The sequence below is a fragment of the Physeter macrocephalus genome, chromosome 2 (genome assembly GCF_002837175.3).
Source record: "Physeter macrocephalus isolate SW-GA chromosome 2, ASM283717v5, whole genome shotgun sequence".
Classification (NCBI taxonomy): domain Eukaryota; kingdom Metazoa; phylum Chordata; class Mammalia; order Artiodactyla; family Physeteridae; genus Physeter; species Physeter macrocephalus.
In genome coordinates this window covers 4,020,291-4,040,010 of record NC_041215.1, presented here as the reverse complement: position 1 = coordinate 4,040,010, position 19,720 = coordinate 4,020,291, and the positions used below count along the sequence as shown (strand labels likewise).

Below are 19,720 nucleotides of genomic sequence, written 5' to 3'. Positions count from 1 at the left end.
AAAGTTCCAAAAAGCAAAACTTGAATTTGTTGTGCTGACAACTATTTACATAACATTTGCATTGCATTAGGTGTTATAAGTGTTCTAGAGATGATTTAAAGTATATGGGAGGATGTGCGTATGTTATATGCAAATACAACACCATCTTATGTAAGGGATTTGGGCATCCGTGGATACTCCAAGGCAGGGTGGTCCTGGAACCAATCCCCTGATGATAGAATGGTGAGGGACAACTATAAACCCTAGTTGTTGGTCATCAGGCTTGCTTCTAGTTGTTCATCATTATAAATAATGCTGCAATGAACATCTTTACATATAGAGTTTATCCTCAACAAGAATTATTTCCTGGGGATATTTTCTCAGGAGTTACTTGGCAAAAGGTTTGAATATTCTCAGGGTTCTATAGACATTTTGCAAATTGTCTTCTCAAGGCTGGCAATGATTTGTATCCTTCACCTCCACTCCCCAACTGTGTAGGCAACTGTGATTTTTAAAACTGACTCCTGAAGAGACTTTTCTTAACAAGCCAAAGTTGTATTTGTTTTTTTAAACAGGAAAATTATGTTAATATAAAACGGATAAAAAGACAAAAATCAAAACACACAACACACAAGAGCACAACACACAGGACCAGTGCAAACCCTTCCCCACCCATTCCCCCCAGGTCTTGAAACCTTTATTACAGATCCCCAAAGATTAGACTGTATTGGAGAGGTCACAGTATTGAATCAGAAAAAGAGACATTTTTAAAAAGGTCTGTACACAGGTAGTGGGGTGGGGCGGGGGACGTACACTTCTTCACTCCAACATCAAATACACAATGCAGAAGGGTTTCAGTGATGAGCACAGATTTCTAGAACACTACCACGTATGCTAGTCCCCGGCCCGCTTTTTAAAGTTGCTTTCAAAAAGGATTAAAAGTGCACAGACACTTTCATAAGGCACAGACAAATTGTTGTACAAGTCATCTCACTAGGGACTTGAGAAAGACGGTGAGAAAATTAAATACCAAGAGATGCCGGGAGGACACGTGTTCCTGAGCCAGAGTCCTTCTGCCAGAACCGGGGCAGAGACAGGATTGAGCAGCGGAAGGTGACTGCCTCTCATTGGCCAAGAGTTTGCACAACCCTATTCTGGAACTGACTGGGGGTTCTCTGTCGACTTGGGGGTTGATTGCCAGCCACCAGTCCCAAGGCCTGAAAGTAGCAGGTAGCTATCTCCCTGTGTCTCCCTGGCAAGACCTGAAGGCGATTATCGGTTGGTGGGGCTCTTGAGGGTTCTGCCCAAGGCCATTTCGGCAGGAACTCAGTGACTACAAGATGCCTGGCATTCCTAATTCAGAGAAAGCTTTCTGAAGTGTGCAGGGGGCTCTGGGTCTGGAAAGCAGTTGTGTACTCACTAAGATAGACCCCCAAGGCAACAGAATGGCCAGGAAAGCCCATGGACTCTGCCCCAAATGTCTCATAATGTCACTCCCTCTGACATCAGGGCTGGGGTCCTGTCCTCTCAGCTCCGTCCTCCCAGCACCCCACATCTAGTGGGCACTCAGCAAATGTTTGTTGAATGACTTTGTGTGCATGTATACGTGGTGTTTTACCAAACCCCTGGAGACTCACAACCTGATTTCTGATTTACTCAGTAAACCTTTAATGAGTACCTACTAAGTGCTACCACAGGACCCAGCACTAGATGGGTCAAATACAAGTTTACAAATCTGCCCACCTCCTGCTCTGGACAGCGAGCTCCCTACAGGCCTTGTCTTTAGACCCGGTTCCCATCCCTGTGTCCAGAACACAGGCCACGCTGACCAGTGGTTGTCGGATGACTGAAAAAGCATTGCTGTACTTAGGGGACCAGCTGCCCTGGGTAGCTAAATCCCAGAAGACTCCCAGTTCTGAGAATGGGCTACAAAAAGGAATTTGTCTTGACTTGGAAACAGCTCAATTTCTCTGGTGGTTCAGAATGAACAGGCACCAGACCACAACAAAGGGGGCATCCTCTGGTCTTCCTGTCCTCATGCTGGGGGCCCTACTTAGGGGGGTGGTGGTCATGAGGCCCAGGAAGGTGGTGGGACAAGTGTCTCCCCAAAGTTGCCCCTGATGGGCACCCCCATGTAACAGGAGGAGGCCCTTGGGTTGGACCCAAGCTCACACGTGGCTCAGCTCCGCCGGGAGAAGGGGGGCAGTAGGCAGATGAGCCTGAAAGGAAGGACACTTGTGCTCCCAGGGTTCCGGGCGGCACAGGGGCCGCAGTCTGGGGCTAGAACCCTCACACAGGGGTGGGTGCCCAGCTCTCTCCAGGCACTGCCCAGGTGAGCTTCAAGGAAGAAAACTCAAGTAGTCTCGAGCTTTCTGGGCTCGGGGCCAGGCAGCGGAGAGCGTGGGTTTTGGCATCAGGCACTCCTGGGTTTGAAGCCCAGTCCTGTCACCTCCTGCTTCACTTCCAGCACCTTAGTTCTCTTACCTGCCAACTGGGGATAATATCGTATTTCATTGATTCTAGGAGCACAGCTTCTCCACTTAACATGTCGGAGTAAAATGAATCGAATAGCTGTGGCATCTTACAGTTGAAATTGGCAGTGTTTTTCCCTTAGTGGTACATAGAATGGTGTGTTTTGTCATCAGTGGTGTCTTTGATACGACTCAATATGGTACTAAGACCTACCTCACAGGACTGACATGGGGATGCACCTCTCCAGCCCAGTGCCGGGCACACAGTGATGCCAAATAAAGGATAGTGGTTCCTTTCCCTCTTCCTCCTGCCCCCTCTCCAGACAGAACCTAGAGGGCGGTGTGGGCAGCTCCTCTGCAGCGCTGAATAAATCAGTTTAGAGCATCAGGAAACGTCTGGTTTTTAGAAGATAAACACACCCTTAATTCCTCTTGGAAACAGGGACGCTATTTATAGCAGCTGCAGAGCATGTTAAACAGGCCACCAGCTCCTTTCTTCCCAGGTAATAGGTCACCAGGCGCAGGGCCTGGTCTACCCTGGGTCCAGGCCCTCGATCCCTGGATTCCTGGCAGTGGTTGCACTGACCCTGGCTGGAACCCGAGGGGACAAGAGAGAGGAGCTGGCTCCCCCAGGCCGCCGAGACCACCGGGGCTTGTGACTATGGCTCAATCCAGTCAGGGGAGCTGCTGCCTGGAGAACCACGGTCCTGTGGGTAACTAGCCCTCTCACATGGGGCCTGTGCGTGGCCTTGCCCACACCCAGCATGTGGGGGAAATGGAAGGCTCCAGCGGACCAAATTCAGCTGGGTGCCGAGCGCTGCCTAGGTTTGCAAACTCTTATCTTGGCAAATGCTGGGGTGCCATTCACTCCCCTAAAGATTCTGCTGCAAAATTAAAACCTGGGCGTGTTTCCCAAGTTCATAAGGGAAAAAGAACTAATCAGGGATCCTTGCAGGGGCAAGAGTAGGGTTTCTGAAGTTGAGATCGGGTCGGAATACCAGGCAGAGGAGAAGCAGATGGTCCAAGACCTGGAGCATCATAAGGGCACGGACTGACTGGCCTTATGGGCCTTGATCTGACGAGGGGGACCCCAGATACGCAACAAACACCTGTTACATGAATGCAAAAACTCTGAATGTCCTCCCTTCCCTGCCTCCCTCAACAGAAGAACAGATTAGGAATTGGACTAAAAACAATACCTGCTCTTTGCAAGGTGTCTTGGGCCTTTTAAAATGTGCCAGTCCTGGGCTTCCCTGGTGGCGCAGTGGTTGAGAGTCCGCCTGCCGATGCAGGGGACACGGGTTCGTGCCCTGGTCTGAGAAGATCCCACATGCCGCAGAGTGGCTGGGCCCGTGAGCCATGGCCACTGAGCCTGCGCGTCCGGAGCCTGTGCTCCGCAACGGCAGAGAGCACAACAGCGAGAGGCCCGCGTACCACACACACAAAAAAAAAATAATAAAAAATAAAAAAATAAAATAAAATGTGCCAGTCCTGCCAAGAGCTCTGGAGTGGGCAGGTACCAGGCTTCCTCTTGGACAGATCGGGAACTGAGAAACAGAGAGGCCCAGGGACCTCCCTAAAGGTACAGCACAAGACAGGGCAGAGGTGGGGCCCAGAAGGGAATTGCAGGCCTGCCAGCCCATCAGCCCAGGTGTGGTCCGGGAGTCTGCAGAGATGGGTCCAAGCAGGGGGGAAGGGGAGAGGGGGTTGGGGCAGGGTCAGGGTCCCAGGAAATGCCCAGCAAATAACCCTGGGGAGTGGGAGAGTCCCAGTGTCAGCATTTTCAGCGAGTGTCTCAGTTCCTAGTTAACATCCAAATGATCAGTTAACGTCTTAGTAATCACCAGGGGGAGATAAGCTGACAATCAGAACAAAGACCGGTTGCGAAGCCCTGCTTCCTTCCCCTACTTGGCCAGCAGGTCATCCTGGTGATGCCACAGCCGCTGGCAAATGCCAGGCACGGTATGTCAGCAGGAAAATGTGGAGAGTTGCGGAGTGACCCTTTCCAACCCCAGGTGGCTCACGGCATCTAGGATTCTTTCCCTCCCTCAGGAAAAGGGAACCTGTTGCTTGTCTCCTCCTTGGAGACGGTGAGGATGCTACAGACTAAAAGCATATAGGGATGGAGTCAAGGGGTGGTATGCTTGTAATTAGGTTGTCTGGGGCTGAAGGGGTGACAAGGCTTCTGGAGAAGACACCGCCCAGAGCTCTAGCCCCAGCACCCAGTCAAAACTCCTCTCCAAGACTGAGTTAGAAACTGAAAAAGCAAATTGTTCTCTTATGTTCTCTGCCCAACTACTCCCCAAGGAGTTGCTGCTTCAGAGCTGTAAACAATGAGCTATTTTTTCCTCGCTTTAGAAAATCTGAGTGTCCCTTTTCTATACCACCTGAGGGAGTTCTGTTTAGGTGCAGGCTTTGTACATTCAAAACCAGCTGACGTCACAGCCCCGTAAAGTGAACAACTTCTAGTCACGCTACCGTCTGGGCTCCGGATTGCACATTCTTTAGTGTTAAATAACCTCCTAGAGCCAGGATCCCTGGATAAATACCTACACGTTCTCTCTAGGTCATTCTCACACACTCGCCCTCTCTGGACTGTCTCCCTCCCTCCCCTCCCCCTCTCTCACACACACTCAACCCAACCCCAGCAAAAGGCATTGCACAGAGGACGCCATTTCTCAGCTGAGAGGTCACCAGGGGACAGGGCAGTCTGCCAGGCAGTTCCTGAGCTTGCTCTTGGGACGGCCTTTTGGGGGCAAAGCACTTTCGAGCCAGAAGCAACCCTCGCTTGGACTGAGACCCCCGGGGGCCTCGTGTCCACGACTGTCACGCCTTGCCCACCACTGGAGAGCGGCAGGCAAGACAGCTGCTGCCCTTGGACTCCCCGGCGGCCATGGTGGTTGCCCGGCCCGGGGTGGGGGTGGGCTTCAGAAAGGTGACCTTGCTCTGGTCAGGGCCGTCGGCGGGCCAGGCTACGGCCTGTAGATCTTAATGACGTCTTTGATGGGCCGCCGGCAGATGGGGCAGCAGGCCCGGGCCTGCCTCTTGAGCCGCAGGCCGCAGCCGTGGCACAGGCACATGTGTCCACACGTGTAGATGACTGTATCCACTTCGCCATCGAAGCACACCGCGCACTCGCTGTTCTTGCTGCCCGCCAGCTCTGGTGGAGAGAACACGGGGGACACTGGTGGGCTCAGTGGGGAGCTGGGGGCCGTCACTGCAGAAAGGGAGAACAGGCAGACCTTAATCCGTGGTTCTCAGGTGGGCTCTGCTGGGGCAATCCCAAGAAGGCAGGGCTTCTATGGCAGAATCCGTGGGGGGACAACTTTGGGAGACACCAGTTTTGGTTATTCTCCTGGGTTTTGCCCCCTTTCCTACGCTCCTACCCCCAAGCATCAAGCACCATTATCACCCTCTGGGATGCCATATCCAGATGTTTCTCCTCCCTACAGCTGAAGAAGGAAAGGATGCGGGGGAAAGGTGGCCACCTTATTCAGCCCCAGGAAGGGCTGGTACAGCCACCAGGGTGAGCCCCTGTCTCCCTGCACCCTCCACTCCCCCATCCCTGAAGGTTTGCCCTTCCTTACCCAGGGATGATTCAGATGCCGAGGAGGACTGGTTGACACTGAAGGCCATATCGGAATCGCTATCGTCCTGGGAGCCGCTGAGGGATCCTGATGGGGATGTGGTCGCAGGGCTGGACTGCAGGGTGCCTGAGACCAAAGAGACTCCATCAGGGGCAGTGGGAGGTGGGCTCTGCTCTGCTATAGTCCCTGGCTCTCCACTGCTTTGCACCTTCACTTCCTCATGTATCTAATGGGAGGACAAGAGCTACCTCACAGGGTTCTGCTAAGAACTGATGGAATCGTACAAGTGTGATAGACATCTGGTCTTTGCCGCCTAGCCTCCATTCTTGTTTATTTCAGAAACAACACTGGAATTTTGTTTAAGGCACTACTTCACTCTCACACACACGATCCAGGCCAGGCCAATAAGAACTTCCACCCTTGGTCTCAGTGGTGGTTCAAGCAAGGCCTGCAAGGCCAAATTCTGTGACTTTCACTAGAACTACTAGGTAAGATGGGGCCCGTTCCATTGGGAGATGAGCCTGGTGCTGTAGGGCCTGCCTGAGAGTCAAGCCAACACAGAGGAAAGTACAGCTTTCAGGTGGAATCCTGATGACATCCTTTCAACACCTAGATCAAGCTGTTCCTGAATCCATCCAATATACCCCCAGACTTCTGAGGCATGTGTTTACCCCCCAAATTCCCTTTTTGCTTAGGGCACTGTGAGTTGGGTTTCGTTACTTGCAACTTCAAGACTCCCAACTAGTGTTCAACATGGATGGGTCTTCTTCCCTGAACTCACTGTTGGTTCAGATAATGATGGGTTATCTCTGATGTGAAGAGACATGCCCCTTCCCTTACCCTACTTGAGGATGGATGGACAGATTACAGAACCAGGGCTGCTGTCAGACGGGGATCAGAAGGGCAAGTCCCTGGCCTCCAAAAGCAGTCACTTCCTTTCTACCTTCTCCTGCCTTCTCTTCCTGACCACTCAAAGGCTCATCCTGGTTCTTCTGGAGGTGCTGGGGAGGGGGAGAGAATGACTCTAGGCTTAGTTCTTGCAAACCCCCAGTGGGAACTTGGGCAACTCTTCTCAGGCTGAAATGATGACTATTGTCTGATGGTCCCTTAAAAAAAAAAAAAACAACCCAAACCAACCAAATTACAACCACCACTACCCTGTCCTTCCCCTGTCCTCAGTCAAACAGCAACAGTCACTGTCGTCACTATTGCTACTTATTAAACATGCTGCATGTGGCAGGCACCTGCTTAAAAGCATTATATGCACCTCATCATTTCATCCTCAAAACAACCCCACGATGCACGTCATCACTCCCTTTCTACACTGAAGGGAACTGAGGCTCAGGGATTCTCTGATGTGCCCAGCATCTTGATGGCTGACCAGCCACGACTGGGACAGTTATTTAATCTCCCTGTGCTTCAATTTTCAGGAGGATAAAACTGAATGAGGTGACATATGAAATCTTCATCGTTTCTGTTATCGTTCGGACTTTACTTCTTGAAACACGAAAACGGAGCTGTGCTCTCCGGGAACCTTCCCTGATCACCAGCCCCGCTCCACCAAGCTGGCGAGAAGAGAAGCCCCTCTGCTGTAGCGAACACCACACCACGCAAATCTCCATTTGGGTGTCTGTGAGGACGTGAGGGTGCTCCACGGTCTGTGTCCTCTCCTCTGCCGTGCCCCATCCCACGAGCTCAGGGCCTGGCCCACAGCTGGAGGAGGGTGCTGCGTGTCTATTTGTGGCATGAATGAAGGCAAGAATCAATCTCAAAACAGGATAGCTCAAGCCTGCGTTCCACTTTCTGTGGACGGTGTTATTCTCATTTCCCTCTTTTAAGTGTAGTTGTATTTTCTTTTTCTCCTACACTTAATATACACTACATATGTAAAAAATATTTATAATAAATCATAATAATGGGAATGAAAATTGCACCGACAATTTACCTGCCAGGCCCTGACACCAGCGGGTACTTGGGTTGGTGTGGACAAAGTGTGCTCCAGGGAGCTGCGACAAAGGCATTCCTGGGGCACTGGTTAGAAATGCATCTTCTCAGGACCCACCCCCACTGAAGGGGAAACTCTAGATGGAGGCCAGGTGGTTCTGATGCGCGCTCAAGTTTGGGGGACCACCGGTTGGGCTTCAGCAGCGGCTCCGGCTACCTATCCAGTGGCGCCAGGGCGCGCACGCACGGTCGGGGGACTCACCGAGGAGACGCAGCTGGCCTGCGGCGCCGCCGCTCACGGCGAAGAAGGCCCAGAGCGCCTGCGTGGTGTCGACGCACAGCAGGCGATCGCGCGGGCGCCCGTTGACGCCCAGGAGCACGTCGCCGCCGGGCCGCAGAGTGAAGCTGAGCGCGTCGCCTCCGCTCGGCACGGGCCCGGCGCGCGCCACCACCCAGTACTCTTTGCGGTCGAGCAGCGCGTAGGGGTCGGTGGGCAGCTCGGCGGCCCGGAGCCCGCCCGGGTCGCAGGACGTGATGCCGAAGGCCAGCGCGCCGGGCGCCGCCAGCCCCGGGCGGCCCACCTCCACGAAGAGGCTCTCGCCGGGCCGCAGCGGGCGCTCGGAGAAGACAAGCGTGCGACCGCCGTCGGGCCGCGGCGCGCAGGCCACCTTGCGGTCGAGCGACAGGCTCACGTCGGGCCCGCGCGTCGCGTGGAAGCGCAGGTCGGCTTCTAGCAGCGCCGGCGACGACGAGGGCCGCGAGCGGTCGCGGGGCCCGCACGGGATGGCGGCGGCCGCGTGGTCGGCGAGCGGCGGGCCCGGGGCGCGGCCCAGCGCCAGGTGGCCCAGCTTGGCCACCACCTGGTTGTTCTCGAGCTCGTTGTTGTCGAAGTTAGCCGCGTCGTGGCTGCTGGGCGGCAGGCAGGCGCTGAAGCGGGCCTGGCCGATGCGCGCGGGCGTCAGCGTGTCAGCGAACCCGCTCTCTGCGCGGGGAGGGCAGAAGAAGGGCAGTGAGGGCGCAGCCTGCCAGGAGCCCCCGCCTTGCCCTCCCCACGCCCCCACCCCCACCTGGGCCCTCCCTTTCTCTTTCTGATTCCTTCGTGAGGTTATTTAAGATCCTCAGGTGCACAGAATTGGATTAAGCACCATCCCGAGTGCACCTGACTATTCTTATCTTTGGGACGGGCAGATGAGGCCCTTCCTTTTTCCTCCCTCCTTCTCTTACTCCCATCCCTCCATCCTTTCCTCTCCCTCTTTTCGCCTTCTCGTCTTCCTTTTTTTCTTTCCCCCTTCTTCCTTCCTCCCGCCCTCCTCAGAGGTTTTCATACTTTTGAAGATTTTTTTCTTTTAATTGGTGTGTTAGTTTCTGCTTCATAACAAAGTGAATCAGCTACACATACACATATTTAAAGGGCATTTAAAAATCATTATTGTCTGCTTCCCCAACTAGAACATAAGCTCCAAGGGAAGGAGCAAACCCTTGGGTTTGTGGCCTTACTGTGTGACAGATTATTATTTTAAGCTCCTTTTCACAGGTTCTCATTTAGTCCTCATACAACCTGTGAGGTGTGTACTGTTATCACCCACCATTTGGTAAAGAAGGGAGCTGAGGCACAACGGGGCTAGGGAGCACGACCAAGGTTGCACAGCAGCTAAGTGGCAAAGTCAGGACTCGAACTCGGGGGCTGTCTGGTTCCATGCTGCCTCTGAAAGAAGGCGGGGCATGGGCCTGTCCTCCTCACTGCTGTGTCTGCAGCAGGGAGCACAGTACCTGGGTGCTACTCCACCTTTGAATGTGTAAGGTTTCTGCAAGAAATGGCCTCATTGTATAGGACAGGAAACTAAGGGGGCGTTTTTAAAAAGTCACAGTCATGAAAATATTTTTGAATAATTTTTAGTAACATGAAAAAATGCTCTTGATCTATGTTAAGTAAAAAAGCAAATAAAAATAGTGTTTGTCATCCAGGTAATACAGGTCTTCATACTTTGGTATCAACAGATTACTTGTTGACTGTCCCTATCTAGAATGTGAGTCCCTGGAGGGCAGTGTCTGTGACAGTCTGTTCACCACCAAGTTTCAGGGCTTAGCAGAGTGCTTGGCAGATAGCCTTCATTATTATGTAGTTTACTGGATGAATAAATGAATGAGGTCTCTAGCAGAGACTGACTGCCTCTCTGAATAACAAAGATATCTGGGAAAGAAACTATTTTGAAGTTGTTTTTGTGATCAAAATATTCTTGTTAACCAAAGCAAGTAAAGGAAGCAAGAAAAAGTGTCACTTAGACTTTTTAAACCAAACCACTCTAGCTAAGATTTTGTTACCATTCTGTAATTTATATCATGGGGAAAAAAAATATTTCTTCCTCTTTAGTTTTCCAAATATAAAATTAAATCGTAATAACAAACATGGTTTTGCAAAAAACATGCCCTAACCCCCGGTGAGAGCCTCATATGTTACTCCCCACCCCGGCTCCATACAGGGCAGAGTTTGCAAACTGGCCATCCAAGTTCTGAGGCTGGCTCACAGACCTGTCTGGTTGGCCTACTGGTGTTTGGGTTTTTTTTTCTTTTTTTTAAACTTTTTATTAAAAAAAAACCCAAACATATACAAATAGTATAATGAATGCTGTTTACCCAGATTCAACAATTACCATTCATGGCCAATCTTGTTTCACTGATGCCCCCATCAGTTCTCCCTCCTATATTATTTTGAAGCAAATCCTAGACATGCCATTTTATCTCAAAAAATTTCAGTATGTCTCTCTAAAATTTAAAGACTTCTTGTCATATTGTGTGTGAGAATATGCTTTTTTCCCAGTTTCTTTGAATGAAGATCCAAATAAAGCCCACTGATTGTCATTGGCCTCTTTTAAGCTATGGTTGCCTCTTCTTTTTTCCGCTTCCAGTGGTTTGTTGAATAAATCACCCCTTGGTCTTTCAAAATATTTTTTGAACTAGTGGCCAGTACTTAAGAGTCAGGAGATTCACTTTACACTGGATTTATAGCCTCTCTTGGAAAATCAGGTCTAGTGACACAGGACCTGAATTCTCGCCTGTCATCAATGGGTTACAGCTTGCCCTTTTGCTGAGGTTGTTTGCTTTCCTTCCCCATGGCCCTGAGCTGGCCCCTTCACCCATCTCAACTACTTTCTTGGGGTCTGTGGACATTTGAGTTTGTCTTGCGTTAGTGGATGCTTCCCCATAAACTGAGGGAGGAAGTAGGATTTCAGTTTGGTCCTTTTAAAAAGTCTATATGAGTGCATGTGTCTGTACCTATCTGTCTATAATACTATATGTGCATAGGAAATCAAGTTCTAGAAAGACATACAACAAAATGTTAATGGTCATTATCTCTCAGGTGGGTGAGGTTATGAGGGATTTTCTTCAGATTTTTCTGTATTTTCCAACTTTTCTACAGTAAACATATACACTGCAAAGTTTTATCATCAAAAACCCCAATATTTTGAAAAATCAAGTTTTCTATTAATATTTAACAATGGGGGGGAAATGCCTGTGATATAATATTAAATGAACAGCAGAGGATACAAAACCGAATATATGATTTGATTCTAATTATGTGGGAAATGTATGCATGGGATACAGAGGAAAGATATAGGAAGGAAATACATAGAAATTCTAGGGTGGCTATCTCTGGGTGGAAATTTGCTTCTTTATGGTTTTCAGATTTTCTCATTTTTTGCTAATGAACATGCATTGATTTTGTAATCAGAAAAAAAAATGAATAAAAGTAGACTAAAACAAGCACTTTTTTTGAAAAGGCATTTTAGACAAGTGGATGTTTCTGGGAGCCTCTTGGCGTAATGCATTTTCCCAGGTCTCGCTGCCCTACTACAGTCATCCTGTGAGGCCAAGCCTAAAGGCATTGGCCGTGGTTTGCCCTGGGCCTCTGCTCTTGCCAACACACTCTGCTTCTGTCCCCCACCCCCAAAGCTCTTCCTCCTGGCCCCTAACAGCTCCACATAAGAGCCTGTCCTTCAGTATAGCATCCTAATTGAGAGCATGGCTTGGAGATGGGTACACTTAGGTTCGAGTCTTGGCTTCAGCCCTTCTTGGCTATGTGACTTTAGGTAAGTCACTTTACCTCTTGAAGTCTCAGCTTCCTCAGCTTAAATATTGTATATTAACACATATATGTGGAACCTAGAAAAATGGTACAGATGAACCGGTTTGCAGGGCAGAAATTGAGACACAGCTGTAGAGAACAAACGTATGGACACCAAGGGGGGGAAGTGGCGGGGGCGGTGGTGGTGGTGTGATGAATTGGGAGATTGGGATTGGCATGTATACACTAATATGTATAAAATAGATAACTAATAAGAACCTGCTGTATAAAAAATATAAAATTTAAAAATTTTTTAAAAAATGGAATAATGATGATACCTGCCCCCCAGACTCCCACCGATGTTGTTATAGAGATTAAATTAGATGCTTTTATAAAGAGTCTAGCACAGGGGTCCCAACCCCTGGGCCACGGACCCGCTATCAGTCCCCATGGCCTGTTAGGAACCAGGCAGCGCAGCAGGAGGTGAGCAGCGGGCAAGCCAGCGAAGCTTCATCTGTATTTACAGCCGCTCCTCATCGCTCACGTTACTGCTCACATCGCTGATCTGACAGGAGCTCCGCCTCCTGTCAAATCAGCGGCAGCATTAGATTCTCATAGGAGCGTGAACCCTACTGTGAACTGCGCCTGCAAGGGATCTAGGTTGTGCGCTCCTTATTGAGAATCTAATGTCTGATGATCTGAGGTAGAGCCGAGGCGGTGATGCTAGCCCTGGGGAGTGGCTGCAAATATACATTATCATTAGCGGAGAGGTCTGACTGCACAGAGACCATAATAAATCAATGCACTTGAATCATCCGGAAACCATCCCCCACCACCCGGTCCGTGGAAAAACTGTCTTCCACGAAACCAGTCCCTGGTGCCAAAAAGGTTGGGGACCGGTGGTCTAGCACAGAGCATGGCACTAAGTGCTCAAAACATGGTAATTATCATTATTCCTTAAACATCTATTAACAAAATGTATAGAGCACTTGCCATGTGCCAAGCACTGTGCTGGGCACTGGCTGAAGAGAACAAGCAGGCATGGCCTCTGGGTCCATGGAGCTCTCATTGCAGTGGGAGAGACAGATTTTAATGAAGCAACTGACAGAAAACTAACCCTTCTTCCAAACTGTGATGAGTGCCACCAAGAGCTGCCATCTCACGATGCTCTGAAAGACGGGCACATTCCAGTGGGGAACTCAGACTCCGAAAGGCAAGGTGAGTTACTCCAAGTCACACAGCCAGGAAGTGATAGAACTGGGATTCTCTGTGTGTGTCAAAGGGGGACTTGGTCAGAAGTGGGGCCTGAGAGTGGGTCAGAACAGCCCAGTCTCTGATCACGGAGCTATGACACGAAGGCTGAGGGAGTGGTGGCTGGGAGGTGGGGTGTAAGCATTTCAGGCAAAGGGAACAGCATGTGTGAAGTCTCTGAGGTGGTGAAAGCTTGGTATGTTTTTGAGGCTGGTGTTACAGAGTATGTGACAGCACTTAACCTAGGACCTGGCACACAGTAGCCCCTTGGAAAAGCTTGGGTCTCCTTCCTTTATATAAAGAACTTTGTCCCTATCAGGCATTGTCCCTGAGTGAGACAGGCCCAAGATAGCAGAGTGCTGGCCTAGGCCCGACACTTCAGAATCCACCTCTCAGAGCTTCTCTATGGAGAATCAGCCAGCTGGCTAAAGGCAGAAATCCAGCCACATCAAGAGGCCATCAAGGAAGCTTATCAAAACTTCCTGGCTCTAACCTGTGACTCGTCTCCAAATCCACTCCCTGGACCTGATGAAAGTATACACGACCATGTACTTGAGCACCTACCAGAAGCAACTCCATGCATTCATTACCCTTATCAATCCTTACCACTATCCCATGCGGCTCTGCAAAATGGGCACATTTCACAGTGGGAAAACACCGAGGCTTTGAGAGATGAAGTGAGTTATTCAAGGTCACACAGCCAGCGGTGACAGAAATGGGATTCCATCTCAGGCTATGCAACTCCAAAGCTGGGCTCCCTATGACAAGCAACCCTGCCTCCAAAATTCAGCTGTTCTTGTTCAGCTCTTACAGCTACCCAGCATGGGGGCTCAGCCTCAGGCCAACTGGAGTTGTGGTCCCCAGGGACCTAATATCTCTGAGAGGAAGTGTCCAACAAGTACCCCCCCCACCCCACCATGATCATCCACCAAGCACCATCACGCAGCAGCAGTCCGAGGCCAGGTGCGCGGAGGCTGGAATGGCTGGGATGGGCGCCCGCACCTCCCACTCTCCCTGGGCCACCTCCAGGGCCTGCCTCTGGCCTGGGATGGAGCTCAGTTCTTCCCTTTCTTTCTCTTCCCTGGCTCTCTCAGGTCAACCATGTCTGGGCCTGGAAGTAAAGCAGAATTTATGCCCCAAGAGAAACCATCTGTGTGTGAAGATGAAAATGAAGACCGGAAGAACTGGAGACAGAGGGGACCATCCGTCAGTCACTTCAGTGTCTCAGGACTGCTTTGGGCCGTGTCCTGGAGGCAGAAGTGACAGGACACACTGACAGAATGATTGCCGGGGGAGGAAAAGAGGAGTCCAGCATGACCCCGGAGGTTTTGGCTGAGGCACCACATGGGTAGCGCCATCCACAGACAACAGGGATGGCTGTGTGAACGTGTTCCATGTGGGAAGCCTCTCGGACGCCAGAAGGAGATGTGAGTAGGCGGAGGGAACTCTGGAGTTCAGGAGAGGTGTCAGGGCTGGGAATATGGATTTGGGAGCCAACAGCTTAGAGATGGGACTCAAGGCCCAGCAACAGGCTCATATCATCTGGAGAGAGAGGGTAGATGAGAGAAACGGCCTTGCCTCATTTGTTTGTTAAATTCTACAGTTGTTTAGGCACTTTTCTACATGCATGTTGTATTATGTGATTTAAAAGTAGGAAGGAGGGCTTCCCTGGTGGCGCAGTGGTTAAGAATCCGCCTGCCAATGCAGGGAACATGGGTTCGAGCCCTGGTCCAGGAGGATCCCACATGCCCCGGAGCAACTAAGCCCGTGCGCCACAACTACTGAGCCTGCGCTCTAGAGCCCGTGAGCCACAACTACTGAGCCCACGTGCCACAACTACTGAAGCCCACGCGCCTGGAGCCCGTGCTCCACAACAAGAGAAGCCACGACAATGGGAGGTCTGTGCACCACAACGAAGAGTAGCCCCCGCTGGCCACAGCTAGAGAAAGCCCACGAGCAGCAACGAAGACCCAACACAGGCAAATATAAAAACACATAAATAGGGGCTTCCCTGGTGGCATAGCGGTTGAGAGTTCACCTGCCGATGCAGGGGACACGGGTTCGGGCCCCGTCCAGGAAGATCCCACATGCCGCGGAGTGGCCGGGCCCGTGGGCCATGGCCGCTGGGCCTGCATGTCCAGAGCCTGTGTTCCGCAATGGGAGAGGCCACGACAGTGAGAGGCCCACGTACCGCAAACAAACAAACAAACAAGCAAACAAAAAAACCACATAAATAAATTTATTTAAAAAAATAAAAGTAAGAAGGAAGAGAATGAAGAAGGAAGAGGGCCTAGGATAGAATCCTGGGGCTCTCAGCATATGGAGACAGGCAGGGGAGGAGCCAGCAAGCGCGCCAAGGAGGAGAGGCTCAGGAGGTGGGAGGAAAAGCAGGAGCTTTGGAGGCCCGGAGCCACAAGCAGGTCAGAGAGGCGGGGAGAGGTGTCCTGTGGCAGCAGGGAGAGGCCTGGTGAGAGGATGGAGACGACAGCTCTGGATTTGGCAGCACGAGGCTGAAGGGTGAGCTTGCAGGCTGAAGTCCAGTGAAGCGGTGCGGACGGCTCTATTGCAGCCAGGTTTCAGCACGGTAGGGAGGAGTTTGATAAAATTGGAGTGAGAAGGGTTTCTGATGGTCCACGAGCACTGGCCACCCCGTGTATTACTGCCACGGCTGGGAACGACTTTCTTCAATGCACCTGGTGGTGCTCTAAGCCAGGAGAAGACGAAGTTGAAGGGCTAAAACTCTCACTGGCCGAGATACTGGGGCATCAAGGTCAGTCCTACCAGACTGGGTCATTGATGACTACATGGGTAACTAGTAGCGACCAAATGGTGAACCTCCTCAGTATCCGTATATTCCTGCACATATTACAAAGCCTAAGGAATATAAGCAATTGTTTTTGGTTTAACTTCAAGAGAAAGCCTTGTTTGCAGAGCCTAAAACTTACAAGCTGGTAGCTGCCCCATTGTTTGAATTGACGATGCACCAGGCCGTGGACCCATCATTTCTTGTCTCCCTCAGCTTCTGAGCATGTTACATTTTACCTACAACTGCAATCCTGTGCCAGTGCAGAGGTAGAAGAAGCTGCCTCTGGGAGCACAGCTATATGCAGGGTAGAATAAACATGGTAGAAAATGTGCTTTAGGTATATCTCTTCCCCAGTCCTTAAATTGCCAACTATACTTTCTGTTGTTTGAATAATAAATAATATGAAGAACCAGAGGGTGCTGTAAACAAACGTGATAATGTTTCATTTCCTTTGGGGCCTACTCATACTTTTTTGTATACTGTTAAAGAGAATTGATTTATTTCTATTTGTGTTTTCTTTTTAATTTCATATTAAAAATTTTTTTTAATAAAAAAATAATTTCACGGTGGCACAGTGGTTAAGAATCTGCCTGCCAATGCAGGGGACATGGGTTTGAGCCCTGGTCCGGGAAGATCCCACATGCCATGGAGCAACTAAGCCCGTGTGCCACAACTACTGAGCCCACGCGCCACAACTGCTGAAGCCCGTGTGCCTAGAGCCTGTGCTCTGCCACAAGAGAAGCCACCCAATGAGAAGCCCGCACACCGCAACAAAGAGTAGCCCCCACTCGCCGCAACTAGAGAAAGCTCGTGCGCAGCAACGAAGACCCAACACAGCCAAAAATAAATAAATAAAATAAATAAATTTTTTAAAAAATAATTTAAAAAATTTCACTGGGATGAGCTGAAGAACGAAATGGGAGGGGGTGGTATAGAAAACACCTTTGAGAAAGTTTCTCTCTGAAGGAGAGCAGAGAAATGGTAGTAGCCTGTGGAAGAGATTGTCAAGGGAAGTTTCTTTTAAAGAGGGGAGCTACCAGAACCCTTGTGTGTGCTCATGGGGATGATTCTGTGGAGAGGGAAAGAGAGGCTAGAGAAAGGGACAAATGACAGGAGAATGTCCCAGAACAGGCAGAGGGGACAGGAGCAGAGCTCCTTCTACTATGGCCACAAGAGGGCAGGCAGAAAGGCAGGGGTGTTGGGGATCAAGAAGAGAAGGTGAGGATGTTGGGCACTGAGCCCGGGCTTTTCCAGATACCTCCCTGCTGCCAACCAGAGAAGACTGGACCAGGGCAGACAGACCTCGGCTGGTCCCTGGCCAGTGCTGTTTGTGACCTCAGCTTCCTTCTGCAATTTGGGGAGCTTCACAGCTGCCTCACAGGCCCATGGGGAGGACTAATGGCAGAGCTATGGAAGGAGTAACCCCGTGCCTGGTGCCATGCCTGGCACAGAGTGGGCCTTTAGGGGCCCCTAGTAGGACGTGGCCACAGAGTGGAGCTCTCACTCCTGACTGGGAAAGGATAAGCCTTCGGGGTACCCTACCAGGCAAATGCCTTACTGTGGGGCTGCGAGCTGGGCGCTGATCTGGGCTGTTTGTAAACAAAACATTAACTGCAAAAGCCGATTACCCTCTGCTGCTTCCCAATGGGGCTCCGGATGAAGCCAGCTGAAGCCGCTCCTCCCTGCCTGATGTGGTGCTCACAGGTCCCACGCCAAGGCACCTCTCGGGTCCTGGACCAAAGCCTCTTGCCCACCACAGCCACAGATCAGCTGGGTGACCTCAGGCAAATCCCTGCCCCTCTCTGGGCCTCTGTTTCCTTATCTGCAGCATGGAGAGGTGCACTCAGACCTGCAGGCTCTGATTTTGATCTACAACTTCAAGTCTTTATCAGTTTGTTCATAACACTAGTGAACGAATACTGACTCTAGAACCACCAACTGTTAGGTGACCTTGGCCAAGTTATCCATCCATGCTGGGTCTGCCGATGGGGATGATACTATTTCCTATCTCACAGGGTTCTTGTGAGGACTAGAAGACATCACCCAGGTAAAGCCCTCAGTGTGGTGCCTGGCACAGAGTAGGTCCAATAAATTAACAAAAGGGCTCAAGGCTTTCAAGGGGGTTTAATGGCTCCCTTATGAGGCCTTTGGAGAGCCACTGTTGCTGGCTATCTGGCACCCAATCCCTGCTTCTTCTGGTCTCAGCACCCAACTATTCTTTTGAGGGAACCCCCCTGCCCCATTTCCGTTCATTGCCTTGAGGAGGGAGTCTTAACTTGGCCAGTCACTTTATCCCATCCCTCTGGCCATGGACATCAACGAGGTTAGATCTTGAGATTTTAGCTAGACCTTGTGGGAAAGCAGCTCTCCTGCTAGATTTGTTAAGTTCGTGGGACATGGGACTGGAGCTGCTGGTGGCCTTGCCCCCAACGCAAAGGGAGAGCCTGGTGGAGGATGACACCAACAAAGACTACAGCTGAGCAAGAAATAAAGGCAGGCCAATATTCTGGGTGCTATTTCTTGGGCCTCTGCATCAAGCCAGTCTAACAGGGAGCTGTTCCCTGTAATTTTCAGTCACAGAATACATTAATTCCCCGCCACCCCCTTTTTTTTTTGCTTGAGTGAGATTGAACTGGTTTCTGTCACTTGCAACCAAAGGTTTCTGACAGCATAGCCTGCAATGCCATGGCCTTGGGCTGGCGTTCCATGTTCAGTCTGACCAGCCTTCTACCGCTCGGCAGAGGAAGGATAATGAGGCCGTGACACTGACCACTCCTGAGCTGCCTGGAAGAGGGACAGGGCTGCCTCAGGAAAGCATGGGGCCTGCATTCCAGAGCTCTGGAAAAGGGCTTCCTTGGAGAAAAAGGAGCCAGGAGAGGTGTGCATGACCTGGCTGAACCTTCTTCTCCTGGGTCCAAGAACTACTAAAATCAGTAGAAAGTAACTTGTCTTTGGCCCAGAGGAGCATCCAGAGAAATCAAGGCTCTCAGGATGGACCACTCCAGGCCCCAGTAAGCCCATCCTGGTTGATGCCCCTGAGAACAGTAAACTAGCAGCCACAGGGCAGCCCTGTGGGAGAATGTATCCAGCAATGCAGTTTGCATGGGGACAACCCACGTGTCCATCAAAGCGGGAGGCCGTTAGAGAACAAGGAAGCAGAGAGACAGAGACAGATAAATCTTAAAATGGGGCAAGTGAAAAAAGAAAAATAGAATAAGATCCTTAGCACAATACCATCTACCTATGCATACAAAACAGCTCTACATATTTTTAAAAGATACACATGCCCAAGGGCTGCCAAACATCAGAGTGATGCTTATCTGGGCAGGGGAAGGCGTGAATGGGAGTGGGGATTGGAGATGAAGCAGAAAAGTCAAAACAAGAGAAGGGGCTTGTGTGATGATACCATGCCCTGAACTGAGAGGTCTGAAGAGCTCAGCTTGGTACCAGGCAGGGAGGAGGGACAGGCACCCATGCAAAGAGGATCATTGTGATCACAATCCTGGCTGCACCCTGGGATCACCCAAGGAGGCTTTAAGAAATCTGGGGCTTCCCTGGTGGCGCAGTGGTTGAGAGTCCGCCTGCCGATGCAGGGGACACGGGTTCGTGCCCCGGTCCG

General features: G+C 50.8%; 1 protein-coding gene and 1 pseudogene across 2 annotated transcripts in view; one reads left to right on the top strand and one right to left on the bottom strand.

The window, feature by feature from the left end:
• Positions 1-531: 531 nt before the first annotated feature.
• NEURL1B (neuralized E3 ubiquitin protein ligase 1B) overlaps positions 532-19,720 on the bottom strand; it is a 42,126-nt gene continuing 22,937 nt past the window's right edge. For both annotated transcript variants that reach the window (XM_055079752.1, XM_055079754.1), the window contains exons 3-5: positions 8,244-8,963; positions 6,038-6,163; positions 532-5,667 (exon numbers count right to left, since the gene is read on the bottom strand). In XM_055079752.1, coding sequence (XP_054935727.1) covers positions 5,423-5,667; positions 6,038-6,163; positions 8,244-8,963 — 1,091 coding nt within the window. In that variant the 3' untranslated portion in view covers positions 532-5,422. The remainder of the gene's footprint in view (positions 5,668-6,037; positions 6,164-8,243; positions 8,964-19,720) is intronic.
• On the top strand, positions 14,576-16,371 carry LOC112062274 (cleavage and polyadenylation specificity factor subunit 5-like; annotated as a pseudogene).